General features: G+C 49.6%; 1 protein-coding gene across 1 annotated transcript; it reads left to right on the plus strand.

The window, feature by feature from the left end:
- The first annotated feature begins 4,503 nt into the window (after positions 1–4,503).
- Positions 4,504–6,574, plus strand: LOC751995 (transcription factor SOX-3). The gene has a single exon (XM_002199626.7). The coding sequence runs from the start codon at positions 4,796–4,798 to the stop codon at positions 5,750–5,752; it is 957 nt and encodes a 318-aa protein (XP_002199662.3). The 5' UTR covers positions 4,504–4,795; the 3' UTR covers positions 5,753–6,574.
- The last annotated feature ends 12,058 nt before the right edge of the window (positions 6,575–18,632 follow it).

The raw sequence follows: 18,632 nt of genomic DNA on the forward strand, positions 1-18,632 counted from the left end.
CCCCCCACTGTCCCCAGGGCCACCCGCAGGGGGGACAGCGGGGCCGCCTTTGCCCTGCCCGGGGCCGCGCAAACGGAGCTGAGGTGTGAGAACGATTGAGAACGATGGGATAGTTGAGGTAGGAAAAGGCTTCTGGAGATCAGCGAGTGAAGCTGGCACCGCCAGCCCATCAGCGAGCCGTGTCCCCAAGCGCCACATCCCCCCGGCTTGCGAGGGATGGGGGCTCCAGCAGCGCCCCGGGCGAGCCGTGCTGGGGCTGGGTCATTCCTTCGGGGGATTCTGGAGGGTTGGGGAAGTTGCAGAAAGTGCCTGTTCCTGTCTCATCCACCGGGGATGAGATTTCTGCCAGGCGTTGGGCAGCGGGGGTGGTCTCTTTAGCATTATTCTCGGGCTGGTTTTTCCCTCGGTGGTTTTGCGTGAAAACACAGCAGCTAAATCTGTGGTTTCCTCGGGGCTCCGCAGCGAGCCCTGGCGAGTTATCCTGTGCTGGTGGTCCCCTCTACAACTCTGTTAATTGGTAACTCGGGGATGGAGAGAGTCCTTATTAGCAAACTGCCCCCTCCGCATCCCTCCCCTCCCGCCGAAGACAGCTCCGTGAGGCGATTGCCAGGAAGGGCTGTTTGTCAAAGGCTAATAAACAAATTCCTCGCGAACACCTGAATGAGCCAGGGCCAGGAACAACCCAATTAAAAAACGGGAGCTACTGGTTGTTTTTTTGTGGCGGTGGAAACAATCCGGGCTCGAAAAGGGTCTATTCAGAGGGCGCTCCGAGAGGTCTGTTTGCAGCCCTCTATTGTTGGTAGAAGCCAAATAAAAGTTCAGCTGGGGGGGCGGGGGGAGGGAAGTGATTAAAAAAAAAAAAAAAAAAAAAATTCCCCGCTGCCTCCTGAACGCGCTGGGAGGCTCAGTTCAAAGGGATCGAGCTATGACCAAACGACGCTGGCCGGGTTTACCCACGCACTTCAGATTTTTGTTCCTAAATGTTGCGATTTTTAATGATGTCATCAGAAGTAACCCTTGCCTCCCCGGATCGGCGAGCAGCAGGGGCAGCTGGAGGCTGTGTACAGCTGCGATCTCCACGCGGCGAGGCGCTGGGGCAGCCACGGGAAGGACTTGGAGCTCGTTTGTCGGAACTAATGATTTTGTTGTCCCCCTGGCCAGGCTGGGAGGTCGCTCCAGCCCTGTCAGCCCCGCGGCGAGGGAGGCAGCAGCAATCTCGAGCTGCGTTTTGGCGTGACACTTAAATGGAGAATAAAACAAAATAAAAATCTCCTAACGACCTTTAGCTGTAGAACCAGCCTTAAATGGCCCATTTAGCAGGCACATTACCACGCTGAAAACTTCTGAATGCTAGCCTGAAATGGGGATCGTGTGAACTTTTATCTTAAGCATCGCTAAAAGGCTGGGCATTTTCGGAGGATCAGCCTGGCGAGGGTCAGCAGGGTCCAAACGAAAGAGGCGCCCAGCTCCCTTGTCTGGGCAAATTTCGAGGACGAGCCCTCGCTGATCGTGGTCGGAAATTAGGCTGGTGACCTAGGGGACGTTTTAATAACAGGATTAGACGGGGCCGGGTACGTACATAGACTTATTCTTTAAAAGCCAGCGATCCTCCCTGACACAGTTCCAAGATTCCCCCGAGCTCTTCTGGAGCTGCAATTAACATATATTAATGGTTCTTTCTTATTAAGCGTGGATCTCGCAGAAACCCCAGCCAGCCCCTTTCAAACGGCCCTTTGCAAGCGCCGCGTCTCTCGCGTGCAAGTTGGGTTGTGCTGTAAACTCCTTATCTCGCCTCACGCTCCTTTGTCACCCAAATAAATAAATAACAATAATAAAAGGCTCCTCAGCCTTTGACAACTGTATTTACACGACCTCAAGTGTTCTCCGACCCCCACCAGACACACGGGGCTTCCCTCGTAGGGAATTTAAGACAATGGCTCCAGGCAGCAGGTTTTTGTGCCGGGCTGGGTCCCGACTGCCCTCGGCCCCTTCCCCGCGTCCCGGCAGCTCCACGGGCTCCGTCCCCATCCCGGGGAGAGCCAAAGGCTCGGATCTGCTGCCAGGGGGGTGCAGTGGGGTCTCAAAGCGCACTGCAGGGAACTTTGGGGAGCGGCAGCTGCTCCAGCGGACTCGCCTCGTTCTCCGGCTCCCCACGCCGCCTCTCCGCCCTTTGCAGAGCAGGGACAAGGACGGTGCGGGGTGGCCAGGGGAAGGGGCTGCTGCGGCCACCTGCGAGCGGCGACAGCCCCGGGAGCGCGCTCCGGGGACAGCCCCGAGGGAGGAAGGCGGCTCCGGGCTCCGCTGCCGAAATCCCAGCCGAGCACAGGGTCCTGCTCACCCCTTCTGCAAATAGCAATCAGCCGCATTCGGAAGTTTTCCTCACAACATGTGCGGCGTGGGAAGCCAAGAGCAGCGGGAGCATTACAGGGAGATGTGAAATCTGGAAATCCATGAGTCTGTACTTATATTTTTATTCAGTTCTTTTACAAGATTAGCGTTCAAGAGAAATGTTGTCTTGGTTTGAAATAATAAGGACCTTAAACGTGCTTAAGCGCTTGGCTTTTAAAGGGAAAAAACCCCTATAATTTGATACTCAAGCAGTTCAAAGACGAATTGAAAGACAAAGTAAGAGTCCGAAACTCAACGCTGCAATATTTATTTAAACATTGACGGAAATACTATTCAGGGGGATTTCAGCACGTCCTCTGATTCTCTATTCAGCCCAATTTTTCGTTGCATGCCAGCGTGTCCAGTCCCTCCAACAAACGCTCATCTAAAGAAATATCAAAGTATTGGGATACATATATGTCCGATTTCCTGCCAGTCTGGCAGGTTTTAAACCTCGACTGGAGGGGCCAAAATATATTGAGGGTTAGAAGTTAATTACGACTGTCTGAAGCTTTCCCAAAATATTACAAAAGTTACAAGCAAACCACTCCCGCCTTCCGCTGTCACCCTGTCCCCTCGGTCTGCCAAATTTTGACTTCGCTCAATACAGCAGCAGCAAACCGAGCAAAAACCTATGTGCCGGCTACCCCATAGCCGGTCGCAAGCGGGATTTATTTCCCCTTCGAACTTGTTCAACAGATCATTTTGTCAAAAAAAAAAAGAAATCCTCACAAAACGAGCGAAACCTTCAAGTGCTAAATAATCCCAGCAGTGCTCGGATCGGCTCACATCACCCCTCTCCACGCCACCGTGCTGGTTCCAGTCCCTGCAGCGCCGTGCGGGCTGCAGCGGGGCCGGGAGCTCCTCATCCCCGCCCTGCCCCTGTGCCCATTACCGTCCTCACACCCGCGGTCTTGTCTTTGGGGTGACCCCGGTGCCCGCCAAGCCGGGGAGCTGCGGCGGCAGCATCGCTCCTCGCTGGGCCGCCCAGGATGGGACGGGAGGCTCAGACACGTCCGCACCTCAGGGCCCCTGACCCTCCCCGGCGGCCCACACGCCCCTGGGGTGTTTGCTCATCGCTACAGCGGCGATGCTGCCCGCATCCTCCGGCGGCGAGGCTTTCCCCGAGCAGCCTGCGCCTCGCCTCTCCTGCCCCAGCGCTGCCCGGCCCGCAGAGCCGCCCGGCTTCTCCAGGCGGAGCTGGAGCGGGGCCGCGGGAGGGAGAGGAAGAGCAGGGATGGGGCAGCCCATCCGTGCAGGTGCGGTGTCCGTGCCTCCGGCGAAGGAAGGGAAGGAGGGGTAAAGGGAGGGGAGGGGCGGACAGGGAAGCCGGCGATTGACAGCTCCAGTGGGCGCCGCTCCGCTCACATATCCGCCGCCAAAGTTTTCTTTCACACGGAGAGAACTTTCTGTTGCCATGAAACTCGGGGGATTCACAAGCGCCGTCCCCTCTACCCCCCCCCCTCCCGTTTTGGGGCAGCCGAGTGGAAAAGCTCAAGTGGCAGCGGGGTGGGTGTGGGTGGGGATGGCCGGGAGCGCCGGTCAGTAGCCACTCATCCTGGCCCCGCGGGGCAGCCCCTCTCCCAGCGACAGCCGTGCCCGATCCCGGCACGGCAATGTAGATTCTCCCAGCTCAGGAGTGGAAGAGTTTAGCCCGTCCATCCCTCCCCCGCCCCTTTATCCGCTCCGGAGGTGCGTCCGTGCAGTGCGGGCTCACTCGGTCTCCGGGCAGCCTCTCCGAGCTTGGCCGGGGACTGTGCATCAGCCCGGGAGCCCCAAACCTCTTTGTGCCCGGCAACCGCGCAGCTCCCGCTCGCAGCGCTCCGCTCCGCCCCGCTCCTCCTCCCCGCGGCCCCGAGGGCACCCCCGGGCCGCTCCTTCCCCCGGGCCGCTCCTTCCCCCGGGCCGCTCCTTCCCCGTCCGTGCCGCGGCTGCTGGAGCCGCTCTGCCCCGGGGCAGGGGCAGGGCCGGGGGCTGCGGGAGGGGCCCGGCACCCGCGGCCGCGGCATCCCCGGGCCCGGGTCCCTCCGCCCGCCCCCCGGCCGGTCAGACCCCGGCCTGGGGCTGCCGGGAACCGCTCGCTGATTGGCCGCCGCCCCCTCATTTATAGCCCGTCAATCACGGACCCCCGCGATCCGAGCGCGCATCACCGCTGCCGCCCGCGGGAGCCGCTCCGCTCAGCAGCAGCTCCGCCACCGCCGGCACCTCGGGGAGCGGCGCTTCTGCCAGGCACCCGAACTTCCTCCTTCTCTCGTGGCAGCCGCCCAGGCAGGTTTTTTTTTTTTTCTTCTTTCATTTTTTTTTTTGGTTTGTTTGTTTCTTTTTTTTTTTTTTTTATTTGAACTTCCTCTCCTCGCTCGGTGCCCGCCTGCCCGCCGCCCTGGCGCACCTTTTACCGGCCCCGGCCATGTACAGCATGCTGGAGACGGAGATCAAGGCGCCGCAGCCCACGCCGGGCAGCACCGGGGGCAACTCCGCTCCGGGGAGCACCGGCAAAGGCGGCGGAGGCGGCGGGGCCGGCAGCGGAGCGGGAGCGGGCTCGGACCAGGACCGGGTGAAGCGCCCCATGAACGCCTTCATGGTGTGGTCGCGCGGGCAGCGGCGGAAGATGGCCCAGGAGAACCCCAAGATGCACAACTCGGAGATCAGCAAGCGCCTCGGCGCCGACTGGAAGCTGCTGAGCGACGCCGAGAAGCGGCCCTTCATCGACGAGGCCAAGCGGCTGCGGGCCGTGCACATGAAGGAGTATCCGGATTACAAATACCGGCCCCGGAGGAAGACCAAGACCTTGCTGAAGAAGGACAAATACTCGCTGCCCGGTAACCTGCTGGCTCCGGGGGGGGGCAACGCGGTGAGCAGCCCCGTCGGGGTGGGGCAGAGGATTGACACTTATGCCCACATGAACGGCTGGACCAACGGGGCTTACTCGCTGATGCAGGAGCAGCTGGGCTACAGCCAGCACCCGGGCATGAACAGCCCGCAGCTGCAGCAGATGCACCGCTACGACATGCCGGGCCTGCAGTACAGCCCCATGATGTCCACGGCCCAGACCTACATGAACGCCGCCTCCACCTACAGCATGTCCCCCGCCGCCTACGGGCAGCAGCCCTCCTCGGCCATGAGCCTGGGCTCCATGGGCTCCGTGGTGAAATCCGAGCCCAGCTCGCCGCCCCCGGCCATCACTTCCCACTCGCAGAGGGCCTGCCTGGGAGACCTGCGGGATATGATCAGCATGTACCTGCCCCCCGGCGGGGATGCCACAGACCCTTCCGCGCTGCAGGGCAGCAGGTTACACAGCGTGCACCAGCACTACCAGAGTGCCGGGACTGCCGTCAATGGTACCGTACCACTAACTCACATATAAACTTGGCTGCTCCGCACGGCTCCCCGGCTTCATCCCTAACCCACCGCCGCTCCCTGACTACACCGGGACCTACGGCAGTGTTGCTCGGCTTAGCAGACTTAATACTAACTTTGGAGAAATTTTAAAAAGGAAATCCGTTAGTTGTGTACTCTTTTTTTTTGTTTTGTTTTGTACAAGAAATAATATTTGAGCAAGTTGTTATTTTAATAGAGCACAACTCCTGCCTCCTAGAAGCCGCTGTGAAGTTTTCAAACCACGGCAACTCCTTTCCTCGTTTCGGCTAGGTTGGGTATTGTTTTATTCGCTTGAAAGTTTAAAACAAAAAATCTCGCATCTTCCAGTTTGATTTCTAGCGTTGCAATGACATAAACAAAAACCGCGGGCTTTTGTTTTTAAACTCGGTTGTTCACATAATCGCTGTGGTTTATTACGTGTTTTGTTACCGACCCTCGCTTGGTTTCTATCGGCAATCTGTAGCTTCCACGACTTTTTAATTTTGAGGTTTTAGTCCTTGAAAAGGGGGAGGTGGGAGAGAGCAGAGCTGTGCGGGTCGCAAACGCGTTTCTTTTATTTATAGTAAGTTGTATGTCTTGGTTTTTCTTAAGCTGTAAACTTATGTAAATGGGTTTGTGAATTTTACTGTGAACCATGTTTTGACATATCAGATAAAAAAAAAAGTTTTAGTTTTGTTACCGGATTCCTTCCACAAAAAAAAAAAAAAAAAAAAAAAAAAAAGTTATCGAAATACTTCTTCCCTGTTCCTAGTCCTCGTTTGCTTCCTTCTTCCGAACGAAGAGAGATCAATAAATTTTCTATCAGGCACGTCGGCGGTGTCGGGGCGGTTTGTGCGGATCCCCCGCGGCTGCGGGAGCGGAGCGGGGCAGGGCCGAGCCCATCCCGGGGCTCCCCGCTCATCGCGGCCCCGCCGCCCGCTCCGGGAGCTGCCGGCACCTTCCGGCTGCGTTTGTGTTTGGGGGGCGGGCGAGGGAGAAATGCGCTCTTTAAATTTGGTTTTCTTTTCAAGTGAAGCGGGAGCCGGGCCGGGGCTGCCGCTCTGCGAGTCGCGGCCACTTGTTGCCTCCCCGCCCGGCTGCCTTCCCTCGTTCTCTCGGCCGGCGGGGAACGAAGGGATTACGGCTCCGCCTCGGCTTCTTGTGCATTTCCCTTTTTTTTTGTGGTTTTTTTTTTTTTTTTTTTTTTTTTTTTGTCCGGAGGATTTGCCTAGATACGCCAAGTCATCTAAAATATTTACAAAAGTAAAACCCGTTGGGGAACTCTTAATTAGACTCCATTAAAAATGAATGGTTACAGGAGTCCCCAGAGGAAATAAATAATTTAATCTTTAAAGTATGTTTAACGAGTGCTTGGAGTCTGGAAAACTTTTCCTTTGATATTTTTTTTTTTAGTGTTTTTTATTTTTAGGGATGTGCATTACTCGTGCTGCGCTGAGCATCGCTCCTCGCTCCCTCCAAGCCCTGTTCCGGCCGGTCCCCGCGTGTGTCCCCGGCTCCTGCAGCTCCGAGCCCGCCGCTCCGCAGCGCATCCCGCTTGGAGCTTCGCCCCTGGCCTGCTCCCGCTGCCCTCCGCCGTTTGCCTTGGCACAGGAGCAGAGGGGAGCGAGGGCGCTGCTGGAGTTTGGGTTTGGGTTCGGGGCCCTGCCCTGCCACCCCGTTCCGATGGTGGTTTCGGGGACGCATCCGCGCTCCGTCCCCGCCGCGAAGCAGGACCGGGCAGGGCTTTGCTCGGGCTCTCCACGGGGTGAGGATGCTCTGCAAACCTCCCCGAGGGTCCCGCTGGCTGGCGGCTCCCGGAGCGGTCCCAGCGGGGCATTCCCGGTCCCAGCGGGGCATTCCCGGCCCCGCAGCTGCCCCCGAGCTCCGGGCACCGCCGGGCACCGCCGGGCACCCCCGGCACGGCTGGGGCATCGCTGCGGAATCACAGCCCGCCGTGTTTCCTACCCGCGGCTCAATTCCTCCCTAAGATTTCTGCTGAAATCTGGCGACCCCGCGGCGCTGCTTCTGCCTGGTTGTGCTGCTGTCCTCCAGGTAGGAGCAGGAGAGTAGAGTAGTGGTACCATGACTTAGTAGCCCTTGAGGAGAAGCAGATCCATAAATAAGCTGCGGGTCTGAGGGAAGGTGGTAGCATCAGCGGTGTTAGCAGAGTACAGGACATGGGCAGGGCAGCAGCAGGACCGATTTCATCTCAAACTGTTCCCCTGTACTCTCCAGAACCGGCAGTGCCAGGACAGCTCTCAGTGGGGAAGAGTGAAATTCCCATTTTCTGAAACAATTCTCCTTCCACCTTCCCAGGCATATTTGCAGGTGCAGGTATGACAAAAGCCAGGGCTCCTGAGCAGGTGAGCAGCTGCCAGCGCTGGAATTGTACTTGGTGTCTTCAAACTGCAGCTGCATCATTGTAAATATTTGTTCTTTACATCTGGGTTTTGTGGAAGTGGATTCTCTGCCATGAAAGAGGAGAAACACTGCTTTTTCAGAGTTTGTAGTATTTTTAAGCACAAGTTATTCTTGTCTGGTCTAAGTCAGGGCCAAAGGAGGGTCTGTGAGCGAGTTCCTGAGGGGTCACAGAGAAATGTCTCTCTATAAATGTCTGTGCCTTGCTCTCTCTGGAAGGTCCTGTGAGTGGTTTGGCTTAGGGCTGCTTTTCCTGAATTACTGGTTTTGAGATGTCCAGGTAAAATTCCCAATGCAGTTCTCAGCTTCCTGGGGCTAAACTTTATCCCAAAGTGTTCATAAGCTGTGTTCAGAGCTGTGGGAAGGGTTCTGAAAACTGCACACACTGGACTGGACAGGCCCTTGGAGCCCAGCCTTGTACATTAGGTACAAATATAGATACAGCCTCTTCTTCCCTCAACAGGAGTGTTTTTCACTAGAGAGCTAACAGTATGGAAGGAGACATTGCCTGAAAGGCAACTTTTTTCTCCCAAAGAGCAGTTACAGCCTTTGCTTGGGCCCAGGAGATTTTCCTCCTGAACAAATACAGAAATATGTTCTCTTTAGACCTGATGAAGGTTTGTTTTACTTGTGCTGAGCTCCATTTTTAAATTTGCAGGGTATCTCACCCTTGACATCCCTCTGGCATGCATGCAGGCATTACATCTAAATGCCTTTTTAGCACCGCCCAGGCAGGATTTCCTTCCCCTGCTGGTGTGGGAGAGCTCAGTAACATTCACAGGTAAAGTTCCAAACTAGGAAGGGCTGGGCTGCTGCATGTGCACCATCACCAGCAGCTCTTTGCACAGTTAAAACAACTCCAGCCTTATTCTACAACATCCAGCATAAATGCAAGTGCACCCTTTATCTTTAGAATGATAGAGCACTGGCTCTGGAGAGGTTAATGCTGGCATTAAAATGTCATGGCAATATTTAGACTCTTGTTTTAACCTGTTTTTGAGGGGAAGGTAACACTTGGTGCTGTTGGTTTGTCAAAATCCCGTGTACTGGGTTACGTTTTCATGGTTCCTTCCTCTGGCAAAGAACTTCAGAGTTAATTTATTGCAAAAAAGTTGGTAAGTTAAAATAGTTTAAAGTTAAATTTTTGAAACAGTGAGTAAAGTATAATAACTAGCAGAGGAAACTGATGGTGAGTATTTTAAGAATATTTTAAGAATACATATTAAACTGCATGTTTTTGTATTTCTGCTGTTTCTTTGCTACAAGAAGAGATGAAGACTAAATTCAGAAAAACCATTAGCATAGACACTTTGTGAAAACATTCATAAATTATCTTTTTAGCTGTCCCATATCAAACAAGGGACTAAAAAGATATTTCTCAGGAACATTATTAGGAAGGCAGGAACTTGTGTAACTATCCTCCAGTGCTAAGGGAAAGGATGATTTCTCAGGAATGAGTACACCTGAAACCTGAAGCTGGGTGATGTTCAGGACTGGAATGCTGCTGCTGTTCTCAGTGCCTGCAGAAGTAAGAAACTTGAAATGGTTTCTTTACCACTATCACACACCTTGACCCCATGTTTCCTGTAGTCATATCCAGTTTATTCACATGCTGCAGATTCAGATTATTTCTAAGGTAAATTCCATCACTAAATTCTGACAAAACTCTGAAATAACAAAGAGAGAAAATTTGAATCCATTTCTTTTATGATTTCTCAAGGAAGGTGTGGGTAGCCATCATTGCAGAGGTGTTTGCATGGGGTAATTTAGTGGTTAATGCAGATTTCCAGATTAGTTTTCCACATACTTCCCTATGACAACTTTTAATTGATGCCACTGGATGCAGCAATCAATGCAACAGTGACTTTTTCCCAACAGAATGTCCTGAGGATGAGGAATTAATTATTCTTTGCTGTGAATACCATTCACAGCCAACTTCTTTGTGTTGCAAGTCAGGCAGACAGGATTTTAGATTTGCTTCTTCCAAAGGCATCCTCAGAAGCTCAGTATCTGTATTAAACCTCAGTTTTCCAGTTTCTAAAATATCTCTACCTCCTTAGTGCAGCAGGAGAGATTGCAAAGCATGTGAGCAAACATGAGAGAGAGCAAGAGAACTGGGAGAGGTCACAGCACATCCACAAAAAGATGTATTCATACCTTCTCCATGATGAAAAAAAAATATGTACCACAGCGTTATGCTCAGGATGCTCATCTTTAATGCTGTTGCTAAGTTCAACTATAATATATTTCTATTTATTCAGGAATACATCAAATTAAGACTAATCAATCTGAGCGCGGTTTGGCCTGGTTTGAAAATATTTGTGCTGATATCATTGAAGTCTCCAATTCAAGTCCACATGAGGAAGAAGTTATGGGGTTTTAACACATCCCGTTGATCTTGTGGAAAAATCGGCACCTTTTTCCATGCTTTGGCCATCCCATGCTGGGGATTGGTGCCAACTCCCCCCGGCTGATGGGGTGAGGTGTGAAACACAAACTCCTGCATAAACTGGGCTGGCTGCAAGGAAATGCAAAGTGAGGGGGGCTCTCAGAGCCCATCCCCGTGTGTACATTCCACGTGCAGCCAGGGCTGAGAGCCAGGCACCCGTGGGGAGCAGCTTAGCAAGAAGAGGGAAATTAAGCAACGTTCAAAACTTGTGAGCTGCTGTCATTTATCTCTTCTGCGGCTTCTGATTGAGATTCTGGCCTCGGTGAGCTGTTCCCTTTGTCTCTGTGGAGAATATTATGCATCTTTTCTATGCAGGCCATAGGAAATAGTAGAGCAGTGATTGCACCAAGCCTTCAGGATTTCCCCTTTGTACAAGACTCAGCTTATTCATTTCATGCATCATTCACAGCTTGCTGTGCTGATTTCAAAAATTCTATACATCCACTCAAAGGGGAGAGACACAAAGGGGAGAGACAGAACATAGTGCTGGACGTGCCCTAGGTGCAGGTAATGCTCCCGAATGCCATTTGCAGGGGGAGAAATCTTGAAAGTCAATGGGAACTTTGCCCATTCAGAGCTCAGGATAAGACACTTGGCATTGATTTCATTTTCATTGTACTGTGCTGCCAAGTCGGAGAAGCTTCTCTTCCACAAGGTTAAGGAAAGATATTTTAATCCAAGTAATTCTTTTCTCTCTCTTTTATTTTTCCCTCCCCCTCCCTTTTTTGTCCCTTTCGATTCACTGGGCAGTTTTGCTTTTACAGCCTGTAAACAGCAAATGTCATAGTAGGAATTCCTTTAAAATAAGCAAGTTATACTTTCATAATTAAGCAAAAAACTTCCTTTCCTTTAAACTTGAGTTTGTTAAACAGGTGAGCATTTGTGAAACAGGTGTGAATTTTTTATGAGCATACCAGAGCTGGGATAGTAACTGAATAAAGTGTCATGGCCCTAAAGTTAAAGGAAGTAAAGGAGCTGAATATACAGACTGGCAAACATTTGAACCAAGGTAATTCTGTGCAGTTTTCCAGGCACTCAGCAGGGCTGTGTGAGTGGCTGCAGGAAGGATTCGCTCTGCCTGTGTTCTCTGTCCTAAGAACTACTGAAGTTTTCCTGACTTGGATGATTTTGTGCAGAGCATGGAATATTATAATAAACTTTTTTAAAACTATACCAAAGTAAGGAGATCAACTCCTTGAAAGTACTTTGCTTCTTTCTGAAATAACTCTTAACTCTTCTGGTCTTCTCTTGAGATTTCAGACCTTACTAGTATAAATTCTAGCCAAGAACAAATGCTTTGATTTCAAAGTCTTGTGTAAGAAGGGATGAATAACTTTGGATTACTTGTTAAAGAAAAGTAGGAATCTTTTGGTGGTTTTTTTGTGTTTTTTTTTTTTGTGGTTTTGTGTGTGGTTGGTTTGTGTTTGTTTTTTGTGTTTTTTTTGTTTGGTTTTTTTGGGGTTTTTTGTTTTGTTTTTTTTTTTTTTTTGGTTTTTTTTTTTTTTTAGACAGCAGTAAAACAAAAGGTTTATTGAAAAATTTCAACTGTGGTGGCATTGGCAGATATTTGGAGGTTCTGGAGGCAGAGCATTGAAGGTTCTGGAATAGGAAACAGGACTGTCTTGGCCTCTAGCACAGGGCTGTCCATCTGTGCCCTGGAGTTATTTTGTTTTCAGTGACTGACAGGCCAGTTAATGACAGGACCAGGCTTGTGAGCTGCACAGAGAAGCATGGAGCTGCCAAAATCTGGCACATCCTTTGGACTTCCTGTTACATGAAGCTTTTCCCACAATCGTTTCCTTTTCAATTATTCAAGAGAGGACTAGAATTTAGGCCAGCCTAAACTGAACTGAGCAAGTATTTGATGAGGTTTTGCAGTCCTGTGCCTGGGCTCGGGTTCTGCTTGGCTGCACCTCCCTCCTCCTCCGTCCTGCCAAGGCTCAGAAACTGGCTGTGAACACAACCTCCACACCCAGGGGAGTTCTGACCATTCAGTCCTAGCTTTTTTTTTGGGGTGAAATAATTTTCACTGTTCTGTCAGAATGCCAGCCTGGTGAAAGAGCCCAGGGTATGTTTGGATACACCACCTCAAGAAAACTCATTTCTCCTCACGCTGAGGTTTCATCCCTTCTTTCAAAGCAGAACTACTTACCTCTAACTTCTATTAGATGTTCTATCAGAGCTTCAAATTAGAGTTTCTCACAGCTTCGCACCAGAATTTTGTTGCTGCTGACAAGGTAAGAGGGTATTGCCAGAGCTGGGTGCTGTACCTTGCTCAGGTAGGACTGCAAGGAAAGGAAGGAGGAGTAAGGAGAAATACTCTCCAGCAGTGAGGTTGCAAAGGCACTGGCAGACTTTTGGTGCTTGATCTGCTTCATCTTCAGTGCAAAGTAGGCAGATGTGTGGCAAATGTGCTTTTGTCTGTATCCATTTACAGGCACACTGTGGCAAGCACATTTCTCTCCCTCTCGGGATTTTCCATAGAGGTGCACAGAGAGAAATGAAAGAGAAAACAATTTCTATTTCTGCTCCTTGTTTTTCCTATGTGGAATGTGTTTGGAGAATTGTTTACCTGGGGTGATGCTTGATTGGATTCTGGTGAGGATTGTTTGAGCCTGATGGCCAATCCAACCCACCTGGGGCTGGACTCTCAGAGAGGGTCACAAGTTGTGTTAAAGTCAGAGAAAGTAGTGTGTAGTTTTAGTATCCTCCTTTTATATAGTATATTAATGTATTTTAGCATAGTTATAATAAAGAAATAATTCAGCCTTCTGAATTGAGTCAGACATCAGCATTTCTTCCCATTGGGTTCTCCTGCATTTACAATAGCACACATCACATCGTTCAGTGAAGCCAGAGGTTCTGCTTCAGGGTGGGAGCAGAGGAAGGACAATGTGATGCTGAAATAAACACAAATTAACTAAAATGCTGTGTGATTCCAGCACCAAATTCTCCATTTGATTAGTGACAAGGAAGTGGCTTAATATGGATGGAAGAAGCCACGGGGTCTCCTCCTTGGTGGGTTTCCAAAATGTGATGCCTGAACGTGTCAGCCCACGGGAGAATTCCCTGAACTGCTCTAATAAGAACCTCAGTCAGCCATAGGTTTTGGGGCTGGCTTGTCCACAGAGGGACTGGGGAGGAAAAAAAGCAAGCAGAACAGACCTTTATTGTCAGGGAGGTAAAAAAGTCAGGGTTCTAAGCAGAGGCCTGAGCAGCTCTGGTGTGAGGGAGAGGAAAATGAGAAAAATGAGAAAAACCCCACTTGTAAATGGGGGGTAGGTGGCTTCAATGAGCTGCATCCCAAAATTTGTTATAAACATAACCCTTGAGCACTTTAAATTTTGATGTGCTTTAGGCTGGGAGCTTTTCAGGGGAACAGGACTGGTTTCCCTCAGCTTCTGAAGTTTTAGGTGTGATTTTGATGATCACATTCATATATGATTTAACCACAGTTTGTGCCTGCCCTAATTCCAGCTCCAAAGGCTGGAGCAGCCCAAAGGGAAGTGTGGGAAAGCAAATAGTAGCCCCCAGCATGGGAGGTTAGTGAAAGCTGTGGCTCTGTGAAATGCATTGTTCCAGCCAAACTGAGACCCTCTGCTCCCCTTTGAAGGCAGCTCATGAGCTGCACTGGTGCATGTGGAAAGGGGGACTAGAGACAGGGCAGCAACTTAAAATCAGGCTTTTATGGTTTAATCACAAATATTGGCTCGCTGCAGGCATGGGAATTACAGGTGTAGAAAATGGCATTGTGACAAAAAACACCAAGAGAGGTTTTTCTGACTGTTTAGTGAAGGGGCAAGATGTAAAAAAGGAGAATGATACAGCTAATGGAGATGGAAGGAGAAAGTCCAAAGCTAACGGGATGAAAGGAGTTTATCACCTTGTAACATGTATGTTTCACTTCTGAGGATTACTTAAAACTGTGAAGGAAACAATGCAATGTTATTTTGTATTTAAAATAACCAACATTTTCTGTGTCTCTGTGTCACTTTTTCAAAATGCACAATGTAGCCAGAATCTTATCCTTACCTTGAAGTGTGAGCACACCAGAAAAAGGAGTTGTAGCTAATGAATGAGCAGGAACAATAGAGATCTACTGGCATTTGTCCCTAAAATCTCTGTGTGAAGGGGAGGATGGATGGGGGAGCTTTGAGAGGGAGCTAGCCCAGATCTGCTGAATTTCGATGAGGATTTTTCTAGTTTGTCTCCCATTCTGGTTGGCTGCATTATTATTTATCTCATCACTCAAATTGTGGTAGGTGCTGCTTGCCTTGGAGTCTGAATAACAAAGCTGTTGGGCTCTGCAGAGTTCACTTATGCAGTAGGAGAGAATAATTCTCTCCTCTCCAGGAACTGCTGGGCAAAATTTAATAGTCTTGGCTGTGTCTCAGTTTAGGGTAAAGGATCATAATGGTTCCCTCTGACCTTAAAGCACAGAAGTATTTAAAAATATCCAGGTGTATATCAGGATTGTATCCGAGGTGCAGTCAATGAATTCCTCGTACATTCCCTTGTATCCCTGCAATAACTTTTCCTGAATATAGGGCATAAAAACTATTTTAATAATTGTTGGATCAAATAATAGAGGAAAAAAAATGTATACCATCAGGTCTCCATGTTATCCCACAAATGGTGCTGCCATGGCCTCAGTATTTAATAGCATTGTTCATATGCACTGTTAAACTGAGTCTGAAGAGGGAATTTAGTAATAGCTTTCAGATAAAATTTGACGAATCCTAAAATAGCAACATTTTCACCTGAGACACTTGTCTGAGCAAATTCTCCTTCTCTGGGCCCAGTGAAGCCATCTCCAGGCTGGAGTATTTGTGGGTAGGACCAGCTGTTAAATGTTTGACAGCATTTCTGTTTCAGTGGCCTGAAGCACCCTCAACATTGAGATGCTCCTGAGGTGAGAGGGAAAGAGAAAAAAGAGAAAACTCCCTGGTGCTGAGGATGCTGGTGACTGAGTATTGCAGGACTAGCTGAGGTCACTTTATGTGGGAATCCAGGGCTTCCCTCTGGCTGCCCTGGCAGCTCTGGGACCCTGGCAGGGGTCAGGAACCCCCCTGGACAGAGCCCCCAGAGACACTGTCTGTGATCTCTGTCCATGGAAAAGAGTTTTCAATCTTACAGGATGAATTACCAGCTCTGAGTGTTTGATATAAGTAATAATTAAGTGTGGCACGGGTGCAAAAGTAAAATTTTAGGATTCTAGATTAGGGGTTCAGAGGGGACAAGATGGAGGAAATTGGGTGTGCCTTGTCCTTTTTCTCCTTCTTCATGCCCTCCATGTTTCACTGTGGTGTTGGCATTTTTCTGTTGGTTCAGGCTGGGGACACACTGTCCAACGTAGGTGACAGATATTGGCACGTTATTGTAAATCCAGCACAGGTAGTTTCTGGTATTTAATGTTTGTACCATCCCACTGAGGGCAGAGCCCCACACGCTGCCCTGCAGGACAGAGCTGCGGCAGGGCAGCAGAACATGTTAGAGATAAACAGAATAAACAACCTTGAAACCAGCACAGACCAATTATGGCTTCTGCTTTGGCATGAGGCTGATATACAGAGACTTTCTACAATCTCAGAATCATCAATACCACAGATTCCGACAACTTTAGAGCCAGCAGGCAAGAAAAGTGTTTTTATCATGAACATTTAGACCATGTAGAAATGCCCATGCACATCTGGGATCACTGGGACCTGTGGGTTTCTGTCCTTGCTGGCAGGTAGAGAAATGGCAGATTTAACAATCCATCAGCCACTTGTCATTTACTCTTAAAGAATCTCTCAAATGTCCTGGCTGTGGCAGAGGCACTGTGCAGATGTACAGGATGGGCGTGTGCTTTTTAGTGAAGGAAAATTAATCAGGGAAAGAGAAGGTGAGCAGGATGTTGATGCAGTTTCCCCACGTGTGTCTGGACCAGCTTGTCACCCACAGAGAGCAGGTGGAGAAAACTGAGACTCAGTTCAAAAAATCACTTAAGATGTCTAAAAGACATTCTCAAGAAACATATAAAGAGGTGGGCATATGAAGGACTGTGGGATGACCACTGAAGGGAGTCAGAAGTCTGAATAATACCTGAAGAATGCAGAAAGAAAAATTCATTCAGCTGGGTGGTGGCCTGTGACACAACCAGGCAAAATGGGAGGATTTAATGCCAATAAAATAAAAAGCAGATGTGCAATGTTCTCTCCAGGAGTTTTCAGATGTTTAAGCAGGACTGGATAAAACATCTGGGAGCTCTAGAGGAGAATCTTGTGTTGGAAGAAGGGGAGATCAGTGTTTCCAGGCTGTCCTTCATGTTCATTTGTAGAAGAATTTATTTTCTCTGACTGAAACATCCCTGATCTGGTGTGCTCCTCAATGTCTTGGAACCCTGGGAGTGCTATACTAGGAGAGAATTTGTAGTTTGATGATGATTCTCAACTTTTGGTGTTTTTTTTTTTTTTTCCCTGTGAGATCTCAAAACACTTTGCAAAGGAATCAGTGCAACTCAGTTACATAAAGGAAAAGGTCCAGGGGCCCCCAGTAAGGCAGGGGCCGAGCCAGGGGTGATCCCTCACCTCACAGGGATGCTCTGCCCACAGTCTGGAATGGAATTTTCCAAATGGGCCCTGTCTGCAGCATTTCCTTGTGCTGATGGTGGAGCTCCAGCAGCCCTGGAGGGAATTCCTCCCAATTTTTCCCTTACACCTCTGCTGAGGGTTCCTGGCCTTAGGAAGGGAAGAGTTTCCATGCCAGCTCCTCGCTCACTGCATCCTGGCTAAAGAAATCATGCTTTCACACACTCTGGGCTACTTCTGCTAGAGGGCTGGCACTCTTCCTGCCTCATATGGCTTTGTCACTCTGGCAGAGGGACACTAAACAGTCATGTTTTGGTTTTCATTTTTCATTGTTTTTCATTTTTCGCAGTGCAGGCTGGCACAGCTTATCCAAGGAGAGTCAAACTTGATTTAAAGATGCTTTTCCTGCCCCCAATAAATAACTACACCTAGATATTTGGCTTAATTTCACTGAAAATAAAACCCCTATGAAGTTTTTCATACTTTTCATTAAACAGAAAAGGCTACGTGTTTTGTGGTAAAGTATACTGAAGACAAGGAAAGATAATGGGAATTAAAGTCTATCAGTGTTCCCTCAAAAATTTCTGCATTATAGGGGTTTGCTTTAAGTTAATTTTGTTTCAAATCAATTCTGTGGTGGGGTAGCTTGTAGCTGAGTTTGCTGCTAGCTTGATGCATCCGTTGAATTTACTAGCAGCTGCAAAATTCCAGGAGCCTGGCCTTTTCATGATTCAGTGACCATGTAATTGGCCATGGGATTTATTCAGCCTTTTCATTCTGTGACCCTTCCCTACAGCATCCTACCAAAACCCTCCTGGTTAAATTCTGTGCCTTTCTGTTGTGTACTCTGAGTGAGCAGCTCACACTTTCAAACCCATTTTCCTTGCATATACAGCGAGATAAAATATCATATTGACTGCTGCCTGCTTGTTGGCATCGCTGTTGAAGCTGAGAGTCTGCAAAAATGACAGTAAAATGTAGCGAGCTGAGCTTTTGTGAGCACAGGGCACTGGATTCGTTCTCCGTGCCTGCTTTGGGGGCAATCAGATATTTCTGCAAGCCGGTTCCTAAATGGGCCATCAGGAGCAGACGGGGCACAGAGAGACAAACAGCTCCTCAGCCTCCATCCTGAACAACTCTGACACTTCTTTGAAAGTGATTGAATCACTTAGCAGCAGTGTTTGGGCATTTCGAACATCCCTGCGGCTGCCTGCCTTTATCCGCCCTCTGGCTGGGAGCTGTGGGTGTGGGAGGAATGCGGGACCGGCTCTTATCTCTCCATCCTGCCCTGTCCCGAGCTGCTTTGGACGGGGGATTTGCCTGGAAAAGGTTGCCAGGGGAAGATCAGCTGCTGCGCTGATAGATATTGGTGGCGAATAGAGTTTTTGTGGTGTTTAGATTGGTCCTCAGCCCGTGTGGTGGCACAAAAATGCGATATTTTCACGTGTGAT

The sequence above is a fragment of the Taeniopygia guttata genome, chromosome 4A (assembly GCF_048771995.1).
Source record: "Taeniopygia guttata chromosome 4A, bTaeGut7.mat, whole genome shotgun sequence".
Classification (NCBI taxonomy): Eukaryota; Metazoa; Chordata; class Aves; order Passeriformes; family Estrildidae; genus Taeniopygia; species Taeniopygia guttata.